Source organism: Acanthaster planci, linkage group LG06 (genome assembly GCF_054643075.1).
Source record: "Acanthaster planci isolate LZ-2023a linkage group LG06, COTS_SCS, whole genome shotgun sequence".
In the NCBI taxonomy this organism is placed as follows: domain Eukaryota; kingdom Metazoa; phylum Echinodermata; class Asteroidea; order Valvatida; family Acanthasteridae; genus Acanthaster; species Acanthaster planci.
The window spans coordinates 12784687-12807445 of record NC_141782.1 but is presented as its reverse complement, the minus strand read 5'-3'; the positions used below and the strand labels follow the sequence as shown (position 1 = coordinate 12807445).

The 22759-nt window shown below is 42.5% G+C and overlaps 1 protein-coding gene across 2 annotated transcripts in view; it reads left to right on the top strand.

The window, feature by feature from the left end:
- Nucleotides 1–1426: 1426 nt before the first annotated feature.
- The window catches only part of ca8 (carbonic anhydrase 8), a 39315-nt gene continuing 17982 nt past the window's right edge, over nt 1427–22759 (top strand). The window contains exons 1-4 of one of the 2 annotated variants that reach the window (XM_022226673.2): nt 1427–1781; nt 12393–12587; nt 16045–16092; nt 17456–17580. In XM_022226673.2, coding sequence (XP_022082365.1) covers nt 1625–1781; nt 12393–12587; nt 16045–16092; nt 17456–17580 — 525 coding nt within the window. In that variant the 5' untranslated portion in view covers nt 1427–1624. Of the gene's footprint in view, nt 1782–6990; nt 7513–12392; nt 12588–16044; nt 16093–17455; nt 17581–22759 lie in introns of those variants that run through there. The other variant, XM_022226674.2, reaches the window with a different exon arrangement.

Below are 22759 nucleotides of genomic sequence, written 5' to 3'. Positions count from 1 at the left end.
GCATGTGCATGTGCACTAACCCTGGGCCATTGGATGTTTACAAAAATCTGTAGCTACTCAAAGAAGAGGTCGAAGTAATCAGAGGGCTCTTGCACAAGTGGATGCGATATTTAGCAAAAGCTGAAAGGTGCGAACTGGACATTTCACTTGAGGGCACATCAAGCCTTTAAACAGGTCCCAGTCCCAGTGATCATAAAGCATATCATGTATAGGAATCGGTAGCTAGCTTGCATTTAAACGCGTCTGATTGACCCTTTTGTGTGAATTTTGAGTGATAACCCTAACAAACCTTAATCCTCCGACTATTATTTTACATACACCATAGGGGGTTGGGTTTAAAACGGTTGTGGTTAAGCCAGTGGCATTGATTGCACGCTGGTCAATCTTGCTCGTCACTTAGGTAACAAATAATACATAATACTGACTTCTATTAGCCCCTGTTTACCATAATGCTGTAATTTGCTCTCATGCTAAATGTTTATGTTCACCTCTTCTTGCAGTAACTTCATATCAACCATAACATTAATCACTTATCACGTGGACGAGCAATGTATACTGAATTTATTTTCACAATTACATAAAGCAGATAAGCAAAATGGGAACTTTTACCGTTACTTGGGATGAACATCAACATACTCATTTCCTCAATAACATGAACCTGGAAAAATTCCACCAGAATTCATTACCGGCCATTGGTTCCTACATTGGACGTCCGAAAAGAGTCCGGAGACTATGTGGAGAACGGAAACCAGTCTATCAAGCTCTGCACCCGCAAAGAACTGTTGCCGCAGCAAAAGTTTAAAAATAAACATCATTAATTTTTTTCTGGACGCTTTATCCTTTAAGAGGAAGTACAGTCTGTCTCAATTAGGTCTATTTTGCGGTTCATGAACTCCCCGCTCTGTTGTGTCGACATGAGCTATTACACAAACGCATTTGGTGCTTTGTGCACCGTGCACTCGTCCTGTTTCAATCAAAATGTCTTCAAAAGTTCATCTTGAAAACTGACAACTTTGAACGAAAGGAAAGTTACCGTTTGTCGATTGTTTTCCAATACCACAGTTACAGTTTTGCTTGCCTGTTACAAACAGAAGTTTCCTCCCTCATATATATAGGTTCATTTACAAAATAAGGCTAAGAAGGAGGTGAGAATACAAGTACTTTTGAAACCAAACCTCAATACTTTTGGCCTGTGTTATTCATTTTGCCTCCCCGATTTTGTTTCCCATCATCGTCTAGTTTTTGCTTTAAAATCTGCAGTTTACTGCATTCTTCCATTGTGTAAATGCGAAGCAAACTTCGTTTCTCGATTTGCAGTAACCTCTTGGAGGCGCACTTTATTGTAGCACTCGGTAGCAGTTATACACTGAAACGCAGCAGTAGTCTGGTACTGTCATGATTGGGGAAGTTTGAAAAGAGATTACATAACTGCACGTGCGTTGAACCTGTCGTTAACAATCGCATCATTCTTTGAACGTCACTCTGGTATTGTGGGTGGTCTTACCACGGTCCCAACAGGGAAGATAGGAGAGTAAACAAGCGGGCTCGCAGAAGCTGCCGGTGTCTTTGAGCATAGCCCCGAAACATTTGCCATCGTCCCCCGAGCGTTCGCCAGTCCGACAGCATGTCGTTTTGTGCACACCCCCGGCGGGGTATGGTCCGAAAGAGACGACTGCAGGTGCGGCCGTCCATGAGCACGGTGATGAGGCTGTCGGTCATCAAGAATATTTGCGCGCCCAGGATCCGTGAGCTCATCCCTGGTGGAAAGTCCGCCTACAAATGTGAGTGGTATGACAGTAAAGTTAGTTTGATATTGGGTATTGGACATTCGCACAGGTTTCTACAGCCAATATCTCTTTGGGGCAGAAATGATCATGCACATATATTTCAACAACGAATTTCTCTTTTTGTACCATTGGCTAATCGCATAGGTTTGCATACAGCACGTACATATTGCTACATATCAATGAGGAGAGAATTTCATCATGGATGTCACTACTTTTCCATACAGTGACCTCTCAGCCATCTTAAAGCAATAACATGTCCTAAAAGTGACATTAGCAGTTACAATATTGAGGTATTAACTGAGAAAAAAAATTTTCCAGACCAGTCTCATAGGGTCTGTGCACAGGGTGTCAAGCGGGGTCTGTATATGAAGTTCTTTCCCTTGACATTCCATCAGCCCAGAGTATACATGACTCTAGAAATTTACTGGATAGGCTTCAAATGCCCCAACCAGACGGGATAAGCATTTGTTACTTAACCCAACCGAATGAATCCCAAGGCACTACAGCTGCTTTGGAGTACGAGAACTACTTTTAATACCACAATTCATAACAAAACAAACCAAGCAAACAGCATGCGTAAGCCTACGAATAAACACATCAAGCTTAGTTATAATGCACAATGAAGAGAAATATCATTATTTATGTGCTTTCTACCGTGCTTTCTAATGGCCAATATTCCACTAAAAATGGATATTTGCTCTAGAAAACTATGTGAATGCAGCAGTATATCCATTACCCTCTAGGGGCAGATAGGCCTACAGGAATTTTCCTGGGGGTGAGGGTCGGGCCCGTCATTAGTTTTACGTCCGATTGTTGCGGAAAGACTAGGACGACACATAATGCCATAGGATTGTCAATGAACTACAAATATAAGCTTTATTACTTAATTAATGTCATCTTTCCTAATCATTACTCTAACTGATGTTTCTTTCTTTTTTATTTTTCGATTTATTTTTGTATGTGTAAGAGCAAGGGGGTTGACCCCACCCCTGACCCCTTGGACCTGCTCCTGGCTTCTACCACTCTTTTTGCAGGGACACAGCACTCTTTGCAAAATTACAGCTTGGAGTGTAGGGAACCGACACACGCTCATAAAATTCTAGGTAGGCAAATAACTTTGCCTTGAGCAACATGGGGGAGTCATTGCCGGTTGCTTGATTTATTGATTGAAAGTAACTTTGTCTCTCCAAATGTGTTTGTCAACGTCAAGCGATACGCGGTCCCTTCCACGTATGCGGGGTATTCGCTTAATCCACAAAATTAAAGATGGTATACAGTTAATTCCGGAAATTAGGGGTCCAAATGTGTCATATTTTTTTGTCCATGTTACATCTGGCCTTTGTTCTTTAGAAAATGTGTTCTGACCTTAGAAAATCATGTCAGATGCGACCCTGATTTATTTTCTTTGAATAGCGGTCGGCAAATGTACTTCCAGGTTTGTGTCTACTCCGACAGCAATGAAACGCTAAGAATTTATCGAATAAACACTTGACCTTGGCAACTTGGCATGTACGACCACACGTTCACGTCACATGCACATCGGTCAAAAACCATCCCCATGTCGTCGGTCAGTGCGAATTGCACTTTATCAATTTACAAATAGGGTAACTACCCTTGCATTATGGGCATAAAAGTCATTGCGGTTGGAAACAATGGAGGTGACAGAAATTGCAGATTTTGTTTGAGAAAACAGGCTTCGCCACGGAGCTTGGAAAGGAGCAACGATGTCATCATATACTGCTAGGTTTGGACCATTCCATTATCTTAAGGGGTGATATGAATATGGTGATTTTGTTGCGCGAGGTATACTCCTTTATTTAACACAAATTCTTATTTCAGAAAAATCCAAATTCTTCACTAGCCTATCAGTTGATAATGTGCTTGGGCTTACCGAAAGCGTGTTAGCGGCTTTTATCACTACTTGCCCCTTAAAAAAATTTCTTTTCCAGCTGCACCCACCACACACGTTTTGCTGCACCATAAACGGTTGCGGTACGTGAACAAATCTTATTTTGAAAAAACATTAACATTTCTTTTTTTGTCGACAATGACAACATATCAGGCGGAAAGATTCTATAGATTGTTTGACGCTCTTTTTTATGTACTTTACAGAGAGATATTTAAAAGTAACATTGAAAGTGCACAGAAACTTCGGTATAGCGGAGATAAATATTCGGTATAACCGGAATGTTTGGTATAGTTCTTTTTGTTAAAACGTGCCGCGTGATGATTTCCGTCCCCGTGCTTACAAGGTACATACTATTTGCTCTTTGGTGTTGATTTTTTCTTGTTTTTATCTTATCCATTCATCGATTAGGATTAATTTCTGTCGTGTTTTATTTATAAAAAAATCATAAAAGAGCAAAAAGAGAATCCGCGTAATGTAGGACTGTTCTCTCTAAATACGTGTAAGTGGAAGCCCAGAATTTGTCACAGTTTAATTACCCGGGCAGTGATTTCTTTTCAATACCGTTGATAAAGATCCCATTTGTGGTAGATTTGTAATCTTCTAGATACCGGTATTTCTCCGTGGTCCATCCCGGTAATTTCTGAGTAGTACTCCCACCGAGCCTGCTCTATAATACCCTCAGAATATTCCGTCTTAGTCCTCCTTCAGGTCAGTCTTCCTCGTTACCTTCATCAGCATCACACTTTCAATATGAGTCCGTGTTTCTGAATACAACATTGTACAGACGCATCATAGTGTATCATTGTGACGGTGTTTTTTCTCCAACTCTGTTTGGCCATGCACATAATTTCTCATCAGATCTGCATGTTACATTGGCAAGCACGTAATAATGACTGAGGTATTATATCTCAATTAGAATGGATTTAGAAATAATTATTAGAAAGATCAAAATCAGAGCAGGAAAAGCTAAAACATTGTTGTGGCTGACGTTATGTATTTCCTGGAGACAATGCTGATAGTTGGTCATAACGCTCTCTCTAATTACATTTAATTAAAACAAAAACAAAAAAGAAAACCTTTTCTTCAACAACTCACTAATAATGAAAACACAAAATTAGAAAGAATGCATGAAAAAAGAACAATAGAAACAAGACCTGCTACCTATTCGCTCTTTGTACGCTACCGCCATAGGCATGCAGAGCCTCGATCTGGCTGCTTTTTCCGTGTATGTTGCTTAGTAGCTTTGGGCATGCTGCGTTAGTTCTTCTACCATCTATACTATACGATTGGACAATATTTCAAAAGCTACGCTGAGGTGATTGTACAAGCTGCCAGTTCGAGGTTCTAAATGCTTACGGCGGCAGCATGCAGAATAGCATGTACTATGCAAGCATGGGGGAAGGAAATGAAAGAAAACAGTGAAGGCGCCCTCTATAAACACCATGACGCACAGGGCGACAGCATACGACGCGTCACGTCGTGCGTCGTGTCATGCATCGCGTCGTGCTTGAGGCGACGTAATACACGACGCGACGCACAAAACGATATACGGCACAATGCACGACGGTGCGACGCGACGGCCGACGGAAGGGCGACGTTTAGGTAGAAAAAAATGCAACAATGAAAGGACCCAAGACAGTACGACGCGACGGGCGACGGCATGACGCGACGTGTCGTGTGTGTACAAACGTAGCGGCAAGAAGGTGACGGTGCCACTCGATGGCACGACGCAAGGGAGCCGTCGTGCCGTCGCGTCGTGTACTTGCGTTGCCTAGAGGGAGGCTAGAGAGAGAGAAATGTGTGTCGTAAATAGTACACCATAAAGTAGTACACCATAAAATAGTACACCATACTACAATTCGCTGTTTCCATACAGTGTGGAAGTTTAGCAGAGTTACTAATAAATAGCCTGGTAAGCGGTCACTATGGGGTGGGGACTAGTCTATGGTATCATGATGTGATATCACTGATGTCCGATGCCCACCGTGGGGGTGGCATGCATTTGTGTCGGCCAGGCAATGTAATCAAGACAGAGGTATCGCAAGTGCAATGTATATGTACAAATTCTCCTTGTCAATGTACAAATTGTATACATGAATAAGTTGTAATGTATAAAGCTGCACATTTACAATCTGCTTAACGCTGATGCATAACTTATATGTATGTTCATGTGTTGTAGGCTGCAATAGTTGGCAGTGCAGCATTTTGGCGCACTTTCTTTACTTTGCTTCTGGGCACCAGGTTATATTCATGTCAGTTTCTGTATTTCTTATAATAGGTAAACAGGATTTTAAACCTGTGTGGGTGGGAGACGTTCGCTTTTCGGCTCACCCAATTATCTTGGGCTAAAATCGTGCGGTCTTTGGCTTAACCGGCAATCTTGTTTGTAAGTCGACGGCTTGTTGTGTATAGCTTGTTAATTTATTTCTTCGGTCGCCCAAACATGCCGTTTTTAGACCCGTTCCCAAAGTGCATGCTAGGTTCGTGGACAACCCAAAAATCTTCAACAGAACACCAAATAAAAGTGCCATACCCAGTGCCACATTATCCAACGAGCACAGGGCCTACAACATATTTAAAGGCCAGTTTGAAATCACCGAGGTGCGTTATAAATGATTCAAATATCAACATTCGTGCGTTCGTTCATTCAAACGTTTCTGCGTTCGTCACTCTGATTTCTTAATCTTGCATGGGAAAGCTTCGAACTAGCTTGTTCATAGGTCACAGCAGCTCAATGCGTCAACACAAACAATGAGGCCCCAGCGCTGTCTACGTGCGGGCTGCGTGACACCGGTGGCAAAGGCCTACTGAACATTAATCAAATTCCCAAGTCACACCCTTAGCCTTGTACCAACCTCCAAAATATCCTAGTATGAATACATGGGATTTGTAAGGGACCAGTGGAAAATCCTGTACGAATTTTCGAATTCGGGATTTTCAGAACATCCCTTTCAATTTTTTCCCGTGCACAAAGGTGACAAGGCAGAAACCGTGGAAAATATTATGTCTCCGCAATTTAAGATAATGCAATAAAAACACACCTAAGGAAGAGAACCATAACATTCACAATAGATATAGAAGCCTCAGCCTTTAAAAATGAACGTCCCTTTTCACAAAAGATACTGCTGCTTCTTGTTCAAATTCTGTCTGATAAAAAAAGAGCAAGGGTCGCTCTCTCCACGCGTGCGTATTCATTTGTTAGGGTTTAGTTCAGAATATCAGAGCTGAAAATCGATACTCTCTTTATCTTGTGTTTATCTGCGGGTACCGTGCGTCGTTGAACGAAGCTAACGTCTCACGGCCGGGCATTGAGAGTCCAGTGCCCTCTATCGCAGTCTCTAGACGCTCAGTCTATCAAACACGCAGCCATGCAACGGGAATCGTCCAGGTTTCAGCTCATTCTGGGCTCTGCACAGATTTCCCACCCCCCAAGAACCGTCCAGCGTGCGAGCGGACCGTTCTTGTTGCCATGACAACCTCGTGAGAGATGCGGTTGCCTGCCCGTCGCCAACAATCTCCTCATTTATTTTCATTCTATCGTTCGAGAACCTCCGAGGACACGTGTACACGCTTTGCTGGTACACTGTGTGCACGAGCTCCGCCCGCCAACGCGAAGCATATCGACCGCTCTCCACGGAAACAAATCACACCGCTCCCATTGCCTCCATCCTCTGTGCAAGCAGTGCTCGTTACGCAAACAAGAAAAAAACCTTCTCCATAGCAACCAGCCTAGCAACACCTTCAAAATGCATAATATGTCAGTCGTGGAGAAAACCATCATGGCCGACGGGATTGAATGGAGATACATCAACGACGGTGAGTGGTGTAGCTATCTCGAGCAAAATAAATCTCTCACGGGTCTGTCATTAAGAATTACGCCTAGTCGACATCTGCTTCTCCGAACTGAGAAGCCGACAAGTGATAAAGCAATAGTGCTATCGCTGCACAGGGCAATCGCCAATTTCCAACTGGCATGTCTTTAGTGCAGCGCGGTGTGGCTTTATGATGTGCTGTTACACCCTCGGGTAATACACGAGTATGCCATTCACCTTGGACGGTAGAGCATACAGTAAACGGTCTTCTTGTAATTATTAACCTACGCTAGAGTAGTTGCTGTACGCTAACACAGACTGCGTCCGCGACTGAATATCTCGCTAAAATCAATACTACGAACTGCTGCTAATGTGGGATGACATTCTCTGATATTTTTGCTTAACGCGGCAGATCCCGGGGCGCTTGTCAAGGTTCGCTCCCAATATTTAAATTTGCAATTGAAAGATTTAAAGTGGATTTTAACACTTTCCTTGGAATATTCTTTCTGGAGTTCATTTTCCTTGCATAGTGACAAAAGAAAGGAAGAACAGTGTTACCACAGACAGCCTTCTTGAAGGATGGTAGGGTATGTTGTTTGAAGTAGAATTATGTATGCATTTGGGCAATGCACTTTACGCTCAATTACTTAGAATTCGCGTCCTTCTGGGATTGGACCTGTCGATAAATGTAGTGTTAATAACATTCCGCTTTTAATAAAATTATAAACATTTGTTTCAGCCTGGCGAAGAAAAAATATTTAGAAAACACTGAAATGCTGCAATTAATTTGGCCAAGCTTTTGATCTAGAAAGAGCTCTCGGAGAACCCTTTTCGTTTTTAAATTTTTGGAAATTCTTTTGACGTGGGATTTCTCTTTAGACCGGATTTCGAACTCTTTTACATTTACATGTATAAATATTTTTTAAAAATCATCATATACACAGAGAATGTAATCTAATCGTGTTTTTAAAGAAAAAAACAGAGAAACTACAGTGGCTTTGCTCCGTTCGGTACTTCATTAAAAAAAATATGGACAAGTCTTTATTTCTTTATCCAATAATCCTTTGAGATATGTAACCCAAGCAGCTAAAAAGGTAAGCAAATCATTCTTTCACTTTGCCCGTTATATTTCAAAGAGCGACCGACCACACTTGAATGAAGTGTGCTTTGAAATTCAGTACTTTCAACATAAGTAATACTGTATTCAGAATTTTAATCGTTTGTCGTCAAGAAGTCGAATGCTCTTGATATAAATGACAGCCCAGTTTTGTGCGCACAACGACAGCTGTTATTCTCATATTATTGTACCCGCTGGTCATAATTATGTAGTCCCTCGTATATGTTAAAGTGCCAACGCCGTTTTGCAATAAGACTATCAGCCCAAACAACGGTTGACATTTAGCATATAATCCGTTCCAGATATTTACACATGACATTCCTTGGGCCCTGGAAATCTGTAAATACAGAATTGCTTTGGCCCTGCATTGTGGATTTCACAGAAGCTGCTCTTTCGGTGTATAAAAAAAATCCACAAAACAACCATCGAATAGCGTTCTGGAAAGAATGCTAAAGAATAAGAAGAAGCAAAAAAATATTATGTTTAGCGTCCTCACCCGCTTCGTTTCTGGCAACCGCCTGGATTTAATTTTTTACATTTACCACAGGGAAAATTGGGGTGAAAAAATGTCGACCGATCCAAAAGAGTTGCGAACTACTTCAAATATGTTACATTCTCTCGTCTAACATGTCTCGTTCAACTTACTTACTTTGAACAGTGGCAGCATTAATGGTTGTTGGAATTTTTTTTAATGGCGGCCATCTTGAAATTGAAATTAAAAAAGGAAAGACGGTTAGCTTTATATTTTTACTTGGTCCGTAATCTTTTGAGCTAACAAGGTATGTTTGTTTTTGTTTGGCAATTTGTAGGTGACCTGTCCCGAATTTTGGGCACATTTTGACTTTGAATGCTTCAAGCTAGTACATAGCACAGCTTATGCGTGGCGTGATTCGTGACAAGGATAAAGCAAACTCCCAGCAGGAGCGGACTCGACGTCGTTCACAGGGGGCTAGAAATAAATGGCACGAGAGCTCTAGATCATTTGCAGACCTGGATATTACTGGCGTGTAGTGATTGCATCAATTCATGTGATAATGACAGCAGAGTATTCACTTCAATCGAATGCCAAATCCATCTCAAATCTGTAGCCTGAGACTCCTTTGCACTAAAAATTGAACACAACAGTGACGAGTTATCATCAGGCCTGAGGTGGAAAACCGTGGATTTGTTGCTCGTTGCTTTTCTACAATTATTTTCCGATATTCCTCAGAAATATTAAAAGCGCTGATGGGAAAGGGCGGAATGTATCTGATTGACAATAATGTGTGCAAATTTTTATTGACTGAATTGGTTGTGTATTATCATCGTTTTCTTTATAGTCTCTTTCCTCCAATATGTTATTTGACTGTATTTCTTTGGATCAACTGGATAGCTGGATCAACTGGATAGCAGGACATCTCAGCTTCTCGTAAAGAATTGTTCTATAAATTTGGTTGTTTGTTGAAGTAGTTTGAATCCATCAAGGAACAACTTTACAGTGGGAATGTTAAGGGGGAATACATAGACCCCTTTCAAATTGTCTGCTTTTCGTCTGGGTGGCCAAGCTTACGAAAATATCACCAATGGTTGATGTCAGATTGTACCTCAAACTGTACATTTGACCAATAGAGGGTCGTGTTTCACCTCGTGGTATAATATTTATTGTTCGGTGCTGTGATATAGCTGGGTGAAATTTTTAGACTTTTTATAGAGTTACCCTTTGCGTTAATTTGTACTGACGGCCAGCCATAGTTTGTAGTTTTACATGCCAGTGGTAGGCGTAAATCGTCTTTGGCTTAGAAAGAGCAAACCGCTTCATAATTACGTTGCTGTGTATTTAAGAATTGCATGATATTGGTACTGAGAGAAGCAGGCAAAATTTGTCAGTTATTCTCTATGGAACAGGAACAAAGACAGCTGAAACAGACTACCAGTAACTAAAACATATTAAATTTGAACTCTGATAAGATTGAAAGTAATCTTAAAGGAGGTTATTAAAGGTTGCAGTTGCTGGCGGGTCTGGAAAAGTTTCCGTACTTTGAATTACATTTTAACTACAATGGATTATTTACAGAAATAATTCTCATGCAGAAGGTGAATTTATTTTGTACTGACATTCGTAGAATAACATTCAGTGAATTTTACATTTGGTAGACCTTTTAGTTAGGCCCTGTTTGTGTTAGGGATCGTCTTCGGCATTTAACTTGACATTTCGTATTACTCAGAATTTCATGAGAAGAATTGTGACGTGCCTAGCCTCGATGGCAGATGAGCTCCTTGAGATGAACCCAGCTCCGTCGCCGGGCAACGCTATTTTGGCGCAAAAGACAGCTCTCGCGATAATTGAATCGGCGATCTCCAGTGGTCTCGTGATGCAGGGTGTCTGGCAGAAAAGATAAAGAATTTACGTTTCTTCGAATTTTGGCGATAATATTTGTGGCGTTCGTCAGTTTGTCCGACTCGCTGAGAAGACCACCCCTCTCCTATAGGAAATGCAGTTACATTTTAATCCCATAATTTTCAGCACAAAATTTGTGTTTGCTGTTTGTAGCAGCATATCGCACCGTGCAATAGTACATACCGACTGTTTATATCGCAAAACGAACAGGTTCGTTCTTGAGCAAGTTAGTTGAAATATTTTCTCATTTTTTTGTATGTCGGTATTGCTCCATTCTAAGTTTGTAACTTAGTAAATGTTTTAAAGTAATAATTTTAATACATTAGGGTAGTTGGACTTGCTGCTTGCTGAGATTGATGCACAATCGTCCACAGCATCAAAGACTGAGAATCAACCCCCCCCCTTCGAAAGGGGGCGTTAAGCAACACAGAAAACCTATTACTTAGGAGAAAGCCACGCAGGTTGTTTGTCTGTACGGCAGCCCTCAAATGGATCTGCCTTAAAGTAACTGTCTTCATACTGTATAACATGCCCTTGGAATTACAGTTTTGCAAGTACAACTGCACATACTCAGGTGAACTATCGTTGTTTATCCAAAGAATTGTCAGATCTTGCTGTGCACATGTGCAGTTGGATTACCAAACTGTCACTTTAGTAAGAGAATGCACTTCTTTGCTCAACGTGTTGCACATCCCATAGTCCTTTTGAGTGCGCCATCTTTTCATGGACCGTGTTCGAATCAGAGGCTGCATCCGAATCTCTTGTCTAGGGCTAGGTCTAGGTCTTCGCTCCATGGGAAATAGTTGGAGACGCGCAGACAATAGACCTAACCGTAGCTCTGGAAGCACGTTTCGGACACGGCCAGAGCCTTACCGCCCCCTTAGAGGAAGTACCTGAACCCACGGACAACAATGCGCGTTTCAGATGCCGGAAGCTCGCTCTGTAGAGGTTTTGCATGGCTACAATCTTGCAGGCCAGTTCTTTTGTTCCTCAGGGTATCCACAAAGGAGGCTACTGCGCAAAGCCTCTATGTAGGGCCCATGGGCGCAAGCTTTACGAAGTTTATGGACACAAGCTCTGTGTAGGGCCTATGGACACAACCAGGTTGGTTCAAACAGCCCCCTTCCCCAGAAATTGAAATTATTATCATAATTACAAATTAAGCATCTCACTTGCGCCCATATAAAGCCTCTTGTCATTTTTTGGACACGGCCTCATTTGGAAGGTGGTGGACCTCGAAGGATTGTGGGAGACGTATGACGTCAGTCTTAACATGTATTCAGCCTACTGCCTCCGTCCTGACAGGTTTCACTTGATTCGTTGCATTCATCATGGCTCATAGTTTTAATCATATAAATGTTCTCCTCCCTGCTTCCTCTTTCCACTGCAGGCACTGCCGAGTGGGGTCTCCATTTTCCCGAGGCCAGGGGGGATTGCCAGTCTCCCATCAATCTCAACTCTCGCCAGGCAGTGTACGACAGCACCCTGAACCAGCCCACCCTGAACGCCGACTACGCGCTGTGCCGAGAATGCGAGATGATCAACACTGGCAACACCGTACAGATCAGCGTCAAATACAAACCTGGTGGGTTAACTCAAAGTGACATACCTCTGTCTTGAATCCAAAACTTTCAATAACCCAGAACGGTCACGTGACGTCGTACACATTGTTCTATGTAGCGACGGACAGAGACACTCGCCCTTTCGATTGAATTTGAGACACTTCACGTTAGGAAATATTGTAAAGAATGCAACATGGATGAATAAAAAAAATATAATTTTGACGACTGTGATGTGGAATATGATGTTTTTACACCCCATAGACTTTATAGCACCGGAGGAAAGCTAAAGGTGTTACACGTCCCCGAAGGTGCTAAAACAGTCAATATTGACTGCTGAAGTAGTCAATAAAAATAACACTGTTAAAGCAATACAAGCTAAAGTATCCTCCGCCATCACACGTGTACCGCCCCCTTTTAGTGGCCTGATCTGGTTCACGGTGTGGCACTGCATAATATGGCTGATACATCAAAGTGGTGAATTCAGTACTTTGCCGCGGTGTTTCATGACGGTTTCTACTTCAGTATGTCGTGGACGTGTACCATCACATGCTCAAATCAGTCGTTCTGAAATGCATGTAATCGAGCCAAGGCTTCTGCTTAAATTCTGAGAAATCTTCTTTGGAATATACTGAACTTATCCCTTACAGAAAATGAACGGTAAATTACGGACAAACGGCGGAAATCACGTAAGCATACATTGTACTTGCTTATTTCTGCTTGATGACAGTTTCTCCATCGCCCACACTGTAATAATACTGGACAGTAGCCACATCTGTCGAAGACTATGGTCTTAGCCCAAGCACGTCACTGCAATTGTAAATGCTCAGAAACAAGTATGTCGACGGTGCATGTTTGATTATACACAGGTGCCACCGATTTTTTTACACAGTTGCCCAGCAGAAAATCATTTTCCAGCAATTTTTATGTGCTAAGCGAATATTAGCAGAGCACTGGTCATTAAGCAACGTACATAACATGGCATTCTGCCTGCTGACTTTTTCGATAAACATTTTTTCTGGCACTTAACAGATTTTCGGGTTCGGAGATTCTCCGAAGTAGTAAAGTTTCGCTCCGTTTAGCCATTCATTGACAACAGAGGGCGTGATCCCATATAACGGCGCACGGACCAACCCATTCTCCCCCCCCCCCATTACAATTTGTCCAATTATGAAATACGTAAAGTGCGCCCTCTATTGAACTAATCAATGAAGCTTATAGTTTGGCTCCAGGTTGCTGGAAAGGGTAACTGAGTGACGTAATTTTTGTTAAGAGAGTTCATTTGAACAATAAAAAACACGGGCTGAAACTTTTGCATACGCATGATATGTATGCAAACATGTGTTGCTGAGGATAGCAAGTAACCCGCAATGCTTTGCGCGTCGGTCGCTATGACGTATTTCCTTTACAAGATTTTGTGACAGGCATCTTGTAAGGGCAGGGAAGGACGATTGTAAAGTATACACATGTGGACTGGCAATGAGGGCGAAGGCGTCGGGAACTAAGACTCTCCTCAGGTCACTCACAAGCCCGAGAGGGCATGGGTGTGCACTAATGACCGAATTTGGCCAGTCCATGTGTGTTTTATAACACACCTCAAACAAGAAAAATATTCTTTCAGGGTTTTAACTGTTTTAGTTCAACTTTCAATAGCACTTGAAATTCAAAAAAAAACTTAACAGTTCATTTTAGTTTTCATAGACGCAGTCTAATTTGGATTCGCTGTACACAACTAGGAAGAGAAATTTTGCAGGGTTTGAACTGTTTCGATTCAGGACAAGCTCCAGAGGGCGCAATAACCAGTCAAACATTTTCAAGACTAGTCGGCCTACCTATTGGTCTCTGGAATTGATCTGCGCGCGCAATGTCTAGGCGCATGTCGAGTCACGCTGAAGCCAAATTCAGGTACCAGCCTATATTAGTGAACCACACGTGACCGTTTTTCAGCCAACCAAGAGAAAGAACCAGGAAGAGGTGTGTTTAAATGAGCTTTATTCCGTACAATAATACTGTTTCACAATAAACGCCAGTTTGCAGAGCTCAGTGGTTAAAGGTAATGAACATCATTGGTTTTTGGTCGTAATTTTACAAGATTGGCTGATCAGGGTGTTTTATATTCACTGCAACTTACAATCCACTGACTTGTTTCATGTAAGAGTAAACTGCTTTGTGAAAATCGACAAAAACAGCTCTGCGTTTTCAACGCTTAAATCGAAGATTTTTACCTTGCGTAAAACCTGTGGATTACGGGGCGTTTGTAGTAAACGATCAACCTCTGCGGGGTCACGGTGGGAAACAGGCCTGACAGGTTCTCATTCATTTAAAAAGGAGCAGTTTTCAACGGCTAGGATAATCAGTGTATTTACCTTGGGGTAATGCGCCTCCTCAACAATGTAACATTGCGGATTCATGAAAAAACTTCATCCAGGAACGCAGTCGACTCGTGTCCTTGAATACATATGATAATGCACGTGCGCGCGCGATCTTGCTTAATGACCGCACTTTCACGTCAGTTTACACGTCGATGAAAGTCTGAAAACACCATTCTTAGTTGATTCTCTAATACTTATAAGCAAACACAAATTATGTCTTGAAACATAGGGGGTTTAACGTAAGGAAATCGTACTTTTCCTCGACCAAAATCCCTTGCACCATTCTGCTCGGAACAGCCACCACGTATTTTGATCATTGCATTATGCCAAAGGGGTTATTTTTAATTCACAAAGTTTTCGCGTTAAGAAAATCCTTCCTTTAATAAAATGTAACTTCGCACTGATCCAATTTATTTTCCACTATACACCTTACACTCATCTTTGTATATTTTCAGTTTACAATGCTGTTGGTAAATTTCTGCCGGTACGTTTGTAGCTGTTTTGGGGTTTACCCGTTTATTAATGGAGACTCCCACATCTGCAAACACTACACACACTAGAAAACTAGCGCCTATGTGATGTGCGAAATGAAATGAACTCGTATACGATGGGCGGGTTATCATAGTTATAAAAAAAAAGAACAAAGTTTCTGTTTTCTCAAAAAATAAAGCATTCTGGGCGGAAATATTTGACAGACTGATTGGGGCTGTTATGCACTTTCTTTCAAGTAAGATATTTCAGGATTATACGGTAGTCCATGTTTTGGGGATTTTACCAATGGTGTACACTATACCTTTAAGACGCTCGTTTCGTAAGCGGAAGATTAGTGGTTCAAAAGCTCTGCCCATACTATATTTCTTGCAACTAGTCGTCATCATTTTCAAAAGTGTCAGCAAGAAGTTAGAGTTTTGACAACACTATGCACAATATTTTTGTGCTCTCTAAAATATGCACTAATTATGGAAGAGACTAGGTCAAATGTGTGTCGTGATACAAATTCATTAATATCACAGTGTATTAGGACGTTTGCTTCACTGCAAGTAATATAATAATATCTGGCTAGATCTGAGTCGAGATTTTTAAAATGGCTTTTAATTTGATTATTTCCAAGATGGTGTCATGGCAGGCCTGGGGAAATCAGAACCGCCCCCAAGATCAGGTAAGCTATGGCTCTCTCAATTTAACCCACATTAAACGTGGCTACTGCTGTCTTATAAATTTGTCGTGAGCACACTGAAGGTTCGCCTTGGCAAATGGCGATGATGTCTGTTCCATACTCTCATGGTATACCATTGTTCTGCAGTAGTTCTCTGACGATGATAGCACAAAGGAGGTTTTCCTGCAAGGTGGACACTACGCAAAGCCTCTATGGTTGCACTACACTATAAACGCGCCCATAGGAAACACTGAAAAAAATCGTACAGAAACAGCGCCGCCTGGTGACTCTTGTGAAAGGTTGGCCTCCCGCTTTTCTTTGAAAATTCAAGATTATGGCCAGAACTTCACTTTTCTTTTCAGTTTTATAAGGGTTAGCCACGTGACTTTTTTTATTCACCCCCAAAAAGGAGTAAAACTATGCTCCCTACCGTCAGTGTAGCCGCCCGCCTCTATGCAAAATAGGCCCAAGGGTTACAGGTTTTTGTGAACAATTACGCCGAGTTTGACGACAAAAGTCCCAGATTCGTGATTCATATAAATATATCTGTGATCGCTCGCGATGATGGCACCTCTTATTGGAAAAACCCTGCGGGATCATAAAATATCAATGAGCTCGCGCGTAGAAATCTACTCATTTAGTGGAATGCACTCCTATAAACTCTGGGACTGTCCAGCGAAATGAGGCCCCTCACACGGCCTTAGCTCGTGACACTGCCGTGTTTTTTTCTAATTGGTAGTACTGATACCAACGACGGTCAGTTTTCGCAAAGTGGTCTCTCAAGCGAGCAAAGTTATGAAATATGTGGAGTCCTTTATATACGTATGTGCCTTCATTACATTTTGTGCACAAAAATTTGGTTCCTGCACATCGAATTAATGCGTATCATAACATCTGACTAGCAGAGAACTTTGAGGGCACAATGATCTTTCTCAGCAACCGGCTTGTTGACGCCAATGCAGGCGCTGTCCTGTATACCGTTATTTGTAAATAAGAAGCACGGACGTATATAAAAAAAACCTGGACTTGCAACGCCTTTGTATGAAAAAGAAGCCAACCAGCGGCCATTTTACCGAGCCGAATACAAAGGCGTGGGTTGGCTCCCTACTATTGACGTCAGGAAGAACAAAGGCGGGCATTACCAGGAAAGCTTTGTATTCGGCTCGGTAAAATGGCTGCGAGTGGATTCAATGACTCTATAAGCTGATTAAGGGCATTGCGAGTCCAGATTTTATTATACACGTCCGTGATAAGAAGCAGTAGCAGCCTGAGTCTTGATGTAAGATAGAAAGGGTTAAATCAACAGATCTTTTTCACTTGTAAAATTATGCAAACTTATCGAGTTCCATTTTCTCTGTCCTTCCAGTATTGACAGGCGGTCCCTTGGCTCCCGACTCTACCTACGAGTTGGCCGAGTTTACTTTCCATTGGGGAAAGGAGGACGACAGAGGGTCGGAACATACTGTCAACGGCAAGGCGTATCCGATGGAGGTACGTATACTGCAATCATGTGACTTGCTAGGAAATGAATGCTGTTATCGGCCCCGGGCGGGGCCAAGTGAGGAAGCAACTTTCCTAGCAACAGAGGCTCCTTTGGCACGAACTACACTTCGCTGGTTCACAAATGACTATTAAAAGCACGCGATACGGTCGTGTTGTACTGTGAACAAAATAGAACACTCCCCACAACATGGCTCTTTTCGACCGATGAGTAAGTGCGTCTGCCCAAAGTGGATACGCAAGCTTACTCATGAGAGGAATTCTGTCCAAGATTCTCAGATATACCTTGGTATACTTGTTCGGAAAAATGTCGATTGTTGATAGAATATAATTTTAGGAGGCTTATTGTCTTTTCGAACAAAACGTGGAAAATGGTAGAAGTGAATGACAATGATTGAACAGCCCTTTGAAACAAGAGTAAAGAACACTCCCCCAATTGTTTTCTGTCCAAAAAGATCTCAGGAGAGATTGGCGAGCGAGGGAGCATTGAGATGTCAAAATAAATGACGATGGGGCAAACAAAAATGGATTAAGAAAGAATTGGCGAGGTGGTATTGAAAACCTGACGAATTGAAGGAGCATGCTGACAGTTAAAGATGTGGAAAGAAAGGAAAGGTTACGAATATGATGAACTTAAAAAAAAACATACAGAGCGTTTGAATTTGGGCAGTTAGGCGTACACGAAAAATCTCAGCAAAGTGGCATAATGTGGAATCGTAAGTCCTTCAGTCGTTTCACACAGTCTACAATCTCAAGACAGTATCTCACTGTTCCAGTTAGCTTTCAATTTCCAGTTAACGGTCAAGAACAGTTTTGCATATCATCATAAATTATCCCCAATACAGAATCATTTGAATGGCCATTTACTCAAAGTAAAACTATTTAAAATTACTCCAAGGAAGAAGCCCCTTTTAAATCCGAAGGGGGGCTAGATTGGGAGGGTTCTTTGTGTTCGAACTTCTCGGCAAAGGAAAAAGTCGCAGAAAACGTCTAAACTCCGCTTGTCATGTTCAGACCTTTTTTGATCTAGAGACACACCCGTATCAACCACTGTTAATAAATAGCGCCCTCTTACAACAAATCACTTGGTGCTCGGTCCAGCGCAGCGCCCTCTGTGCGTTCTCTCTAGTTCCCCCCCCCCTACTGATTAAGCCCACGGACGTATATAAAAAAACCTGGACTTGCAACGCCTTTGTATGAAAAAGAAGCCAACCAGCGGCCATTTTACCGAGCCGAATACAAAGGCGTGGGTTGGCTCCCTAGTATTGACGTCAGGAAGAACAAAGGCGGGCATTACCAGGAAAGCTTTGTATTCGGCTCGGTAAAATGGCTGCGAGTGGATTCAATGACTCTATAAGCTGATAAAGGGCATTGCGAGCCCAGATTTTATTATACACGTCCGTGATTAAGCCCAATGAGTTACATAATAATGTAGAGTATTCATTGGACAGAGATAATTATTACAATAACAATGTCACAACATTCACGCGCGCATGACACGTGTGCGTCGAATGTATTACGCGTTGTTCAGGACAGTAAGTAACCGACATTATGACTGGCGCGTCGGTAGCTGTTATGAATTTCTTTTACATGATTTTCTTAAAGGCATGTGCCCATCTCAAGGCCCTTTAAGGTTGGGGGCAGGGAAACGCTGTGCGTGTAAATTGGAATGCGTAATCATGAAAATCAGTGTCACGTTTCTGTTACATTTCTAAAATGGGGGATTTTCGCAGGATTTGCTATATAAATATACCGATATGAGGACCTCCATATAAAAATAGCGCCTTTTGTCTCGTGATAAGTTCTCTTTGTCCTATTAATTATGACTTATCGTGCCACCACGGGCCTGCCGAACTCATGCTTTTCTGATACGTGCTGTGCGCCCTCTCGCGTCTGCCAAAAATGACCCCACAGTGACGTCACAACACATGCCCGAGACAGAGATGGGAGCGCCACATGCTGGGTAGACCAAAGATGACAGGAATGCCTTCTTAAAACGTGCTCTAAATTGACTTTTTTCCCCTCAAGTATACGTGACGATATTTTTGTCTGCGAAAGCAATAAGATTTGAGCCGTTCGCACGATGAAAATGACTTTTTCAGCATTTCGCACTTCCAATCACAGCTGCTAAGTGCTCGGTCGGATAATGAAGGGGAATCTCTTTTCTACGAAATGGAGGTGGCCTGTAGTTCACCAATGTTAATATGTTCTCCATTTACCTCCGTCACAGTGTACTAGCAACATGGCTCTTTGTCATGAGCTCCAGCGCACCCCTTTCGCACCACAACATGCCTTACATTTCTGCGTGGGATTCCAGTGTTTCAGGGAATGTATTACTTTGACTTTCGTCGCAATGACAGTCCACCAAGATGAGGGGCCGTGCTTTTCTTGGGTCTAGAAGCCTCTGTGGCCAAAGGGGCCCTACCCCGGCCTATTAATTTTCTCTCTCATTCTCCGAACAGAAGAGAGAAAAAGATGAGAACTCTTCGCCTCTTTTCCCTGAGGACAACAAGTGCAAGTCATAAGAACAACATGTAATATTTGCTGTCTGTTCCCATTACGATTTCATAGCTCGCTATACGGGCCCTACACTTGTAGATCTAATTGGAACAGAGGACCGGGGCAGTGTTAATATTGTGCGCCGAATAGTTGGGGGCATGACTCGGGGACATGGTAGTGTTTTATTGAATACCGGGGGATCGAACGTGAGCGCAGCTTCATAATTTCTCCTCCCCGTCGCTGCTGGGTTGCATGCATGGTGCCGAGGAAAAAAATAGTACTTATTACAAGTCACTTCCGCGATCACTGCTTGGGCCAGTATTATATTTTTTTTTTCATCTTGTCATGGGAGAGGCGTTCATCTTCGGGATGGTGTTGGAGAATTTAGTTAAGTTCATTTTCTTACTTTACTGAATGTGTGTGGCTGTGGCAAGAACTCTTCTATGTCGTTTTTGCCTGGAGTGAGGCCTAAGCTAACAACTGTTACAAGTACGCACTGTAGGCACGCATTGCTAATAAACGAGGTTTTTTTAAGATGAAAGTGCGGCTAAGGTTCATTGAATCCGTTTTTCCTTCTGACCTCTCAAGATCGTACTTTCCCGGGGTGATCCACTCTTGTAAAAAAAAAGAGCGAGAGAGAGAAATAAAGGGGGGAAAAGAAGAAAAGAAACCAGATAATGTGGTTTTTATTTCATCGATGAGTCACGGAGGAAAAATGGTGATGACGGCAGAGGTGAACATGGTGATAGTAGCAGAGATGGCGCCCTTGTCGCGGTTGTTCAGTGACATTGTTGAATTTCTACATTTTCATTGCGTTGAAATATCGCTGGTATTGGCAGAGGCTGGAGCAATATTTCCAGTGCGGTGAGAAGAAGGGCTCACGGCTGGCGGAAAGATTTTTATTGGCTTTGAAAATAACCATAAAATTTGTGCTTGGTGGTTTTGCTGTGACTAGACCCTTCGAGGATGACAAAAGTGTCTTCGTTTTCGTGTTGTGAAATGCTTTCGTTGGCTTCTCAATGATTATTTTATGTAATTTCGAGGATTCGTTGTAAATTGAACCTTTGCGATGATAAGGAGTCGTGCTTCAGTTAGGTGAATCCAAATCGCACTGTACAGTCCTTGTTTGCACTCTTATTCAAAAGTTATAAGTAATACTGTTTTTCATCATTTTTAATTTCTTTTTGCCGTCGTGTTTTCCCCAGTCATTTTGTCTTTAAAGTACCGTGAGAATTAACATTTTGCCATTTAGCAGATGGTTTGGGTGGAAAATATGACTGGTTCGTACCACCTGGAATCACTTGAAGCACATTCCGTGGTGCTTAGCTGATCAAAGCGACGCATTCATCCACTTTAGAGTCGTCTGCTCTCCAGAAAATAAAAAAAGCGCGGGAGCCACTTCTAGGCGGGGTTCACAAACCTTGATCTTTTGTCGTCGTCTGCCTTTGCCTGTGTTGCCTGCATGCATCGACACTCATCCACCGAATCAAATGATTTGTTTGGAGTGTTTTTTTCCTTTTCAACTAGACAACAACCTGTTTAGTGTGCCTGGAATGGACGACAGACAATGTAGTACCAGCATGTAATTCAAGTGGGCTGGTCCCGTCCAGTAGCAAAAGAGATGGGTTGTTTTGGTAATGGTTATTTTTTTTGTCACAGTTTTCTTTATGTAAAACTTGCCGATGATCCACCCGGAATGTTGCAAAAATAACAACGGGAAAACAATTTTGAGAGTGGCTAGATTCCACGCACCTGTGCCTTGATGAGTCCGCGAAACAAAACGAAGAGAATTGTCATTGAGCAGGGGGAGATGTTTTCTGACGGTTGAGTGACAGTGAAGGACTAGCCGCCTGACATTGCAGCGCGGTTGGGGGACCGGTTCCCTGTCGCGAACTGGCCCATTCTGGCTTGTTTCTTCGGAAGCTCGAGGAGTCTGTTTACACTCCATAGACCTGGGACCGACCCCCAAAAGACTGACAGTGTTTTGAAAACATTTTGAGTCAGGGGAGCGTGTCAGTCTGGTTGTCAGGAATGCCAATAAGTTGTCACACCGCCCGGCCGCGACCCGCGTGCGCAAGGCTGGCTGAAGCGAAGCCCGGTTCGCGGAGTCTGATGATTTACGGTCCTCGCTTGCTTTTCTTCGTCGTTGTCAAAGGGTCCCGACATTTGACCAGAGTGGGGCTTCATTGAGAACGAAAGAGCAAAACAAGACGAGTCTGCCTTTGAGAATTTCACACCTTTATTGGGCTCGGGCTTCCGGAGTCCGGGTGAAAGATTGAGAGGAGCTTGTTTGCAGAAAAGGTCGGGGGGCAAGTGGAACAAACGCTGTTCCGGTCGTGCAGTGAGCCCGCTCTGTAAAAATATCGATTTCGCCCCATCTTGTTACTCCTTCAACAGTAAAATGGCATTTTGTCGCTGGCCAAACATAGATCATTCCCACCACCGCTTTGATTACTTGGCAGACACGGTAAGAGCATCTTTCCATAGCGAAATAGAAATTAAAAACCTGTTGGCATTTAGAAAGATCCTTCTTCAAAACGCACACCTAAGAGTAGTAGCTATAACTACCGGCGCGCCACGAAAGCAAGACTTTTTTCGCAAAATTCAATCCGTCTGAACTTTTGCCCTCCTTACATATTAACTCTCCATTTCGCACTGCCAAGTCTCATTC